The sequence below is a fragment of the Electrona antarctica genome (assembly GCF_951216825.1).
Source record: "Electrona antarctica genome assembly, chromosome: 19".
In the NCBI taxonomy this organism is placed as follows: Eukaryota; Metazoa; Chordata; class Actinopteri; order Myctophiformes; family Myctophidae; genus Electrona; species Electrona antarctica.
The window spans coordinates 14,508,893-14,517,882 of record NC_136800.1 but is presented as its reverse complement, the minus strand read 5'-3'; the positions used below and the strand labels follow the sequence as shown (position 1 = coordinate 14,517,882).

General features: G+C 42.9%; 1 protein-coding gene across 1 annotated transcript; it reads right to left on the bottom strand.

Moving 5' to 3' along the window:
* Nucleotides 1–3,390: 3,390 nt before the first annotated feature.
* On the bottom strand, nt 3,391–8,189 carry LOC306943189 (proenkephalin-A-like; the record flags this gene model as incomplete). Its single annotated transcript, XM_079529395.1, has 2 exons — nt 3,391–4,479; nt 8,046–8,189. The coding sequence occupies 2 exons, from the start codon at nt 8,187–8,189 to the stop codon at nt 3,883–3,885; spliced, it is 741 nt and encodes a 246-aa protein (XP_079385521.1). The 3' UTR covers nt 3,391–3,882.
* Nucleotides 8,190–8,990: the final 801 nt, after the last annotated feature.

Sequence of the window (8,990 nt, the reverse complement as noted above, 5' to 3'; positions counted from 1 at the left end):
AATTCAAGTTCGGTCAAAGGTCGAAGGTCATTTTTAATCCAAAATGTTAACAAAACTGGCATATCTTGGCCTTGACTTTCATGTTGATCTTGATCTCAATAATACGTTGCAAATTCAATAAAACTTTGTAGCAAATAAACAACAAATAAGCTCAATAGTTTTAGTTTTTTATTATCACGATAATCAAATATTACATCAGTCTCATTTACTGCCAAATGTATTTTGCCGTCTGTTCTCCCCTTGCCAAGGCCTTTTCAATCAGGTCCTTATTTTAAGGCAAAGATTAGCCCAGGTCGTAAACCGGAAGTTAGCAAATGGCTAACGGATCGATCCGCAATCTCTTTATAATTCACCCGAAACGTAACCCCAAGCTAATCGGATGACAATAATTTCGGAGACCTTTCTGAATTCATGTGGGTCTTGAAGTGTGCAGACTGTTCTGGAGAAACAGTTCATATTGAACTACGCAACCTCTTCCTCATCAGAATTGTCCTGTTCAACTGTAGGCATTGAATCTTCCTCAATCCTCAGGTGCTTGGTTTGTACAGTTATGGAGTTTGCAGAGGTCTACATTTGGTGCAGGGGCTGTGCGCATCCAGTGAATTGCTGCAGTTGTCCATCCACTCTGGTACAGATGGGTGAGTCTGCAGAGAGCATCTCAAGTCTGGTAATTGGCACGGAGGGCATGGAGAAATAGACATTCTCTACATTGTGGGAGTTGGAATCAGCCTCCCCTCTCCTGGCACAGACAATCTGGTGGCGGAGCTCGTTCACGTCACTGGAGGTGGTCCCATGGTACCAGCTACAAGTGAACTGCTGCAGCTGGTCAAAGAGCTCTGTTGAAACATCCCAAGTCTGACCAAGTTAACCAAGTTTTCTTCAATAACCTCAGTGCATTCAGTTTTCCACGACCAGTAAAGGCACTCAGTGTCACATCCTGTAAATGTGTGTAGCAAGCATCCAAAGCAAGGCCTATAGCTTGTCTATATGTCCACAACCCGTGTGTGTTTTTTTTATTATGTTACTCCAGAAGTAACATAATACAGCATATTATGTGTGTGTGTGTGTGTGTGTGTGTGTGTGTGTGTGTGTGTGTGTGTGTGTGTGTGTGTGTGTGTGTGTGTGTGTGTGTGTGTGTGTGTGTGTGTGTGTGTGTGTGTGTGTGTGTGTGTGTGTGTGTGTGTGTGTGTGTGTGTGTGTGTGTGTGTGTGTGTGTGTGTGTGATCTCTAAGTTAACTAGTGATCCTCATTTACATGTTGTCCTGAGTTGAGTTGTGTGCTGGGGTAGTGCCTGAGAGTTCCTGACTCTTCAAAGTCTAAATAGTTTCTACATCCTCATAAACCCATAAAAAGAGGTTTCACTCATGATTCTATGATGTTTTAGAGAGGCAGCCATTGTGGATTTTCCCGGTATGGCTACCAGAAGTATACAGCATGTCTGTTGTTATATTATGATGTTGGTCATGTACATCCATGGTACAAACATCAGAAATGTGCATAAAAGTGAATAATTTTGGAGTTTAGACAACAATTAATTATATGGTTTTGCATATCACAGTATACCACTAAAATGGTATTCAGCTACCCTTATGAAACTGCTATCACACATTTTCTCACTCCTGGATGTCAGACGAGCAAAATTATACCACATATGTCTTGTACCGATATCTCATTCGGCCCAAGGACTAATAATCGGTTCAGGAATATAAACGAAGACGTATCGCAGATCACAGTCTACAGATAAAGTAATATTACTGAAAGTAATATATTACTTTAGTTACTTGACAACACTGTCCCCAAGTCTCACTCAGACAGACCCACAAGTAGTACAACAAAATAGTTGGCATGGGTGCCAACATTGGCACAGGGGAGGGTGATCACTGGCACACTGACAGTGTGAGAGAGGACATTTATTTTATAATATTAACTCTCCTCACATCAGTGTGCAAATTACATCCTGCACATAATTCTACATTCATTCAAACTCTGAACTCTGACTTGGGAGGGAGTCTGGGAGATAAGTGGGTACTTATTCCTCTATTAAGTCTACTCATCACGAGGCCTAAAGTGGCCTAATGTTAAGAAAATATTTCAAAAGAAGAACAAATAAGGTTGTCGTGAATATGGGAATCAAAATCTGTTGGAAATATTTGTATATTGATGTGGTGTCATAATAAAATGTAATGTTGATATGGCACACTGACTATCAAGAAAATAAATGCATGGCACTTCATGTGAAAAACGTTGCTGACCCCTTGTGTTTGTGATCAGATGTCCCTGTGGTTTAGCATACATCGGCAAAACTACTAGACAATTAAAACAGAATGAGTGAACATAAGAGTTTGATCAGAAGAAATGACCATGAATATCCTGTTGCAGTTAATTTTAATGATCATAAACATGACATCTCCACTTTTCGCTTTATTGGTATAGTCAAAGAGGTGGTAACCACGATGTCCTTTTGAAACAACGTGAGGCCTACTGGATACACACTCTACAAACCTTACACCCTAAAGGGCTTAATGATGAACTATGATTAAATGTTATGCTATAAATGCTGTTGATCTGAACTTCTTGACCAGCCAATGTAATAGGCACTTATGGTGCAATGTTTTTATTTCTTTTTTACACTATTGTCAATGGAGTAGGATCCTATATTTGACATTTATTTGCTTATTAATTGTATGTTGATTTCCTTGTATGTTATATGGCATGACATTTATAATTGTATTTTTCCCTGTATTGTAATCGGCTATTTTCAATGGTATAATTGACCCACCCAGTGTCAATTTATTATCTAATCAATGTAATCCTGGGCGCTACACTTCCTCTGTCAACCTGGGGGGGGCAGCAGACTGACCTCATGCTTCCTTCTATGCATGGAGTCCAAGCTGCTTCTTTTCACCTGACAGGGGAGAGTTTCCCCGGCCGGACGTAGAGCATTGGAAGGAACACGTTATTCCGACCAGTTCATTTCCCCTCCATCAGGCGCCCCGGCTGGCCAGGGGGAGGTAGTTTAGAGACCAGGATTACTGCATGTTTTTGTGAGGGTACCTACCCTAGGGGACACGGGGAGAACATGCAAACTCCACACAGAAAGGCCCTTTCGCCACAGGAACATTGTACCTTAAGTCACATGACGTGGTTTACACAGCTGTTATCTGTCAAACGATTGTTACATACATGGTTTTTTAGACTTCTCAAATGTATTTAGTGACAATGTTAGCCCATTCTGAATCAAGCCTGTGGAAGGTCGCAAGACCGAAACGTTGCTCTGCTCTATAAATAAATGCTTGTGAACCTAGCAAGTGGCGGTGTGCGTTTGTCCCTCCTTTCTTCTTCGTATGCCTCATCACCATCGCACCTGCTCCAAAGTGCACTGCTAACCGGGTGTGCGGAAGCCTTCTCTCCATAAGTATTGCACTACCTACCTGTTCACTCTCACTGCAGTTATTCTGTATGAGGAAGTTTCAGACAAATGGATAACATTTTTGTTTCTCCAGTGAAATAAATCACACGCATTTTCGACACGTCTCGATCAACAGATTATTTTAATAAATAATAATAATATCATGATGAAATCAAATAACAGACTCAAAAGTTTCAGCCCCAAAAAAATAAACATTATTTCTCAAGATATGAATTACGTACTTTTCATCTTTTATACAAGTTGAAGGATCAAGATGAACCAATGAAGGCAGCCAGCAGCAGCACGTTTTAACAAAGCCAATACGACGGAATTCATGTGGGGACGGCGTTTCAAATAATGACATGTCCAGACTACTGGGATTCTGATTAGTTGTAGGGTAGCCTATAGAGGCAGTTGTGGGGGCGTTGATTAGAAGAGGGCCGGGGGCACCAGTGGGGGAGCTCATAATCACACTAGTCCATGAAACCCCCGTAGCGCTTCTGTATCTCACTGCCATCTTCCCAGGCACGCTTCATAGCGCCGCCGTTCTTTGCGTCTTCCACCAGCCACTCCGGTCGGCCTATGCGTCTCATGAAGCCCCCGTAGCGCTTCTTCAACCCGCGACCCAGCACCGCCTCCAGGAGGTCTCCTTGCACCTCCCCTTCCCCTCCTACTCCTCCCGCCCGCCGCATGAAGCCGCCGTAGCGCTTAGCTGCTTCTCCTGCACCGTGATCGGCGTTAAGAACCTTCAGGATCTCCATTCGCACTCTCTCCTCGTCCTCCTGATTACCGGGGCTCTCCAGCGCCCCCTGTTGGGAGGAGGTGGAGGGAGAGCGTCGAGACATGAATCCCCCATAACGTTTCATGAAGCCGCCATACTTCTTAACCAGTTGGTGCTGCGGTGACGTGGCATCCTCGTCTTCGCTGGTCACGCCCCCTACTGCTTCCTGTTCCTGCTGTTGACCTTGGTCGTCGTCAAGGATGTTTTCATTTTCATCTTCCAACAGTGTGTCCCGGCAGAGGCGGAGCATCCGGCTGTCCAACCCGCCCTCGCACTCCAGTGAGCATGACTGAGAAAACATCAATCAGAGGATTAATCAGAGGATTAATCCAAATCACTCATTGTGAGAATGGTGGGCGGTTTATATTCACAACTCAAAGCTTGTGGTCTCTGAGGTATTCCCATTATTTCATAACACAGCTCACTCTAGAATGTTTAAAGTTGTACTCATGGGGCATCCAGGTATCCTGACTCCGCCAGATGGGGGTGGTATTGATTCACAAGTTCACAACAAATTATCAGACAATAGTCTTGAGATTTGGAGTAGAAGGAAATACCAATTGGTCGCTTTGTTAATGATCAAATGGCTGATGATGATATTTCTTTTTACAGACAATGTCAAAGTTGTATGCTCAAGCTAACCACTAATGCTCAAGTTTATTGTTCTACTAAAGTGAAAGTGTCATTGTTTAAGCCTTAAGGCATGTTGCACACCGCTCTATACTGCCCACCTGTGGTCATCTCATAAGAAATCTAGTATGCAAAGGTTGCAAGTTGCATATTATGATGCAATGAGAATACTCCTTAAAAAACCCAGAGAGGGCCGTGCTTGCCGTGCTAGTCAGATGTTTGTCACTGCTGGAGTGAGGACTTCTAAGCAATTTAATGTTCAAGTTCATGCAACGCTGGATGTATCTGAAAGCAGCATCATTGTGGCGCTCTCAAGCCCCACTACGAGCTGTGCGCTACACATCCAGACTTAGATAACATTCCCGTGTGTTTTGCCTGTGTGTTAAGTTTTGTGCTATTTTTTTTTTTTTAATATCTATTCCTTGTACCATGTATATGGAGCTGATTCCGCTAATAAAGATTGAATTGTACATTCCAGGAATCTATGTATGTGTCATTTAGCATATCTGAAGAGCCATCACAAATAGTGGATCTGTGGATGTACTGCTGAGGACCCAGGGGAGTGCAGTGTTGAGTGATCTGTGGATGTACTGCTGAGGACCCAGGGGAGTGCAGTGTTGAGTGTGACATTGATTAGATCAGTGGTTCAGTGAGTACAGTGCCGTACAGTGACGCGTGTTGTCTCACAAAGTGCTCATCTGACCGACTTCACACTTGGCAGGTGTATTGATGAGGACTGGCAGGTGTATTGATGAGGACCCAAGAAAGTGCAGGGTCGAATGTGAAGTCGATCGGATGAGTGCTTCCGATCGACTTCACATTCACTCTGAATGGCCATGTTTCTGAAGGGCCATGCTCCCTATATGCTATATGAGTTCTGTAATGCTATTGTTGTTATTCTTGTTTACACCTTGTTTATATCCGCATAACATTAGTTTATTATTTTATGCTGAGTCATGGCAAGGACAAAAGGGTTAATGAGAATACAAGAATGGGAGTTAAGACCACTGCGCAACACCGAAAGATTGTACCAAATATGACAGCCAAGGAAACAGTATGGAACATTTGGTGAACAGTACACAGAGATAATATAATAGCAGCAATTATATGAAAGAAAGAAAGAAAGAGAGAGAGAGAGAGAGAGAGAGAGAAAGAAAGGCAAGGCAAGGCAGCACAATATCATGAAAGTATAGGAGAGATTACAATGTGCATGCAACAGATGTTTTGGAAAAACAAAAGTCCCCTTTAGTCACTAACAAACAACCCTTGTTAATTCCCGTATAAGAAAATTACAAACTCTCCCATAAAACCATCTGTTCTTCATGGTTTTACCCATTGTAACCACTGTCCCATATAAAAGCCATCTGATCGGAAACCGCACCATCCTCATCCCCACTGGCACTCACGCTCTTAACTCGACTAAATCAATTTGCCCCTTGGGGTTTAGTATTGCCCAATAAAACCTGCTCAGAACCTCATATCAGTCAATAGGATTTCACCTATTTGGGTCTTTCAGATATTCACATTAAACTAAATAGGATAGCAGAGGAATTCTTGCTGAGCTTTCAGTGCTCCAGGCATGTGATTGTAGAATTAATGGGCAGGAAAATTGTGTTGAGGATATATTGGTGGCTTGGGGGCCCAGAGATTACATTCACAGCATGCTCTCTGCTGGTCAGGGAAGGAAGTACATGAAGGACATAGAGGATTAAAATCAAGTAACCTAAACCCTAGCCTCGGAAACCCAGACGTTTTTATTTCCAGGGAGACCCTAAACCCAGTTGGGGTTTAGGTTACTTTATTGGTATAAGGAAGCCTGAAACAAAGCACATAACCTGGAAAACACATGGGGTCCATCCATCAACCAATTGAACGACCAAACTCTCTCTCTCTCTCTCTCTCTCTCTGTGTGTGTGTGTGTGTGTGTGTGTGTGTGTGTGTGTGTGTGTGTGTGTGTGTGTGTGTGTGTGTGTGTGTGTGTGTGCCCTGCTGTGCACTTTGTGCAGTGCATGCGTGAGTGTTTGAGTGAGAAATATGGGTAGTGGATGTTTGCGCATGATGACGAATGATGGGAGAGAGGTAGAGAGAGAGAATTCCATCCTTGTTTTCTGTTTTCCCTTTGAAGTCTACAGGCTACAGCAATTATACGCACACAGTAGTAAGCTAATATGCATAATTCCATCTAGAATTTGAGGAGGCATGCATGTGTCACTAATTAACCAATTAATTAATGCGATGCGCAAAACGTTTACAAAATAAAATAAAAGGACAACTTCCCCATTATGGCCTATTATTTTATTTATATTAGACTATACGAGGCGCTAAAGCCTTCTGAATTCCATGCGTATTTCTGTTTTCCCTTTGAACTGAAGTCACGTAAGAGCCATTAGGCTACGCACACTATTATTTATAAGCAGGCTAATATACATAATTCCATGAGGAGGAGGCGATGTTAGGCTACTAATTAACGAACGAGTATAATTATATAGGCTATACAAATGACATGAGCGGGAGAGAACATGAAGGGACCCAAAACACTTAGGAGTTCTCCGCTGAGGACAATAATTTGAAAAGTTGTTTAAGTTATTTAAAACAACTGTGGAAAATGCAAACTGAAGTAAGGAACATAAGGAAATCATAAGGAAGTCTATAGCTCAAAATGCGACCATCACCAAATAACTACATGCATAGTTTCTGCTGAAGGTGAATTTTGTAGAGTGGAAACTCGTGCGCAATTTGGAGAGCATGCATGGCGATGCGCAAATTGGGTTTCGGGGAAGAAGTTGTAAATGAACGTCGCAGTCCCTGAAAAGTTCCTTTAATAAAAAGAAACCCCATGCAGTGAAATGAATGGCATTGACGTGAACAGAGAGAAACACTGTCCGAAAATGTACTCAAGAGAAAAGCATGTTGAGACAGAGCTCAGAGAGCAGACAGCAGACTCCAATCACTCCAATTTGCAAGCGCCTGAAGTCTAATGAAGGGTGAAAGGCTCCAATTAAAGTCAGATTGATGCAACCTGCTTAAAACAAAGAATCGTCTGGAAACATCCACATTGAATAACTTACAGTAAGCTTTTTTTTCCTCTCTCAGTATGGGAAAAGAGAGACTTGTGCCAATGATTGAATTATAGGCTATATACAAAATCGGTTGCGGACTGTCGGACATACGGTCATATTCTACAGTTTACGCAACAGAACAGCAGGGCACCGCACACATACTTACCAGGGGGGTGAGTGTTGCCTGTTCTCCCAGCAGACGGTAGACGCACAGGGCGCACTCCTTCCCACAGTCCGCTCCCACGGCCAGCGCAACACACGCGCCCAGCGCCAACATCCACAAACAGCTCGTGTGCAGCGCAGCAGCCATCGACTGAAAGTAACGAAACAAAAAGAAAATGGCACAACTTACATGAAATATTACAAAAACGTATCAACAATGAAATATGCCTAAACTCTAAATAAATATAGGCTATAGGCTACGTTCTCCTTAATACTGCTTTTATTTTTGGATGGGTGATGATCTCTCTCTCTCTCTCTCTCTCTCTCTCAAAATGGCTTTATAAAACGAGGTAGTGAATTGACGAAGAGAGAGAGAATCGTTTTAAAATTTTAAAAGTGTTATAAACAACTGGATCCAAAAGAAAAACAGTTCAAAATGTTTAATAAAACATTAAAAGATGCCCAGCCACAGATTGTATAAACCTATTATAAAGTATAGCAAATAATTGATTGCCAAATATAAGGCCAATAGGTCAACAAAGTCATTTAAAAGGATAAAGTCATGCACTTGCCTTTCGTTTTCTATTGTGCGTTTTATTCCGCGCTGAGGAGAGCTCGAGGAAGTATTGCGGGACGCGAGGCGTCGCACTCAATATATTATGTCCACGCGGGCCCGGGTTGGCACGCGTCAACAACTGTCTGTCACGGCTCAGCCAATCAGCGCGCAGCTGTCCCCACGGAGTGGAGGCTCGTTTCGGATGGCGTGGAGTGGAGCAGACACGACGATCGACGCGCAGAGCAGCCTGGGATGGATAGATAGATAGATAGAACAGAGCTGAGAGAAGACCCTTGGAGAGAGGCTGGTCGTCAGTCAGTAACCTCGTAAAAAATGATAGCCTGCTGCATGGGGGTTGGGGGCTCGATTTAAGTAGTGGATGAGTGACTACGT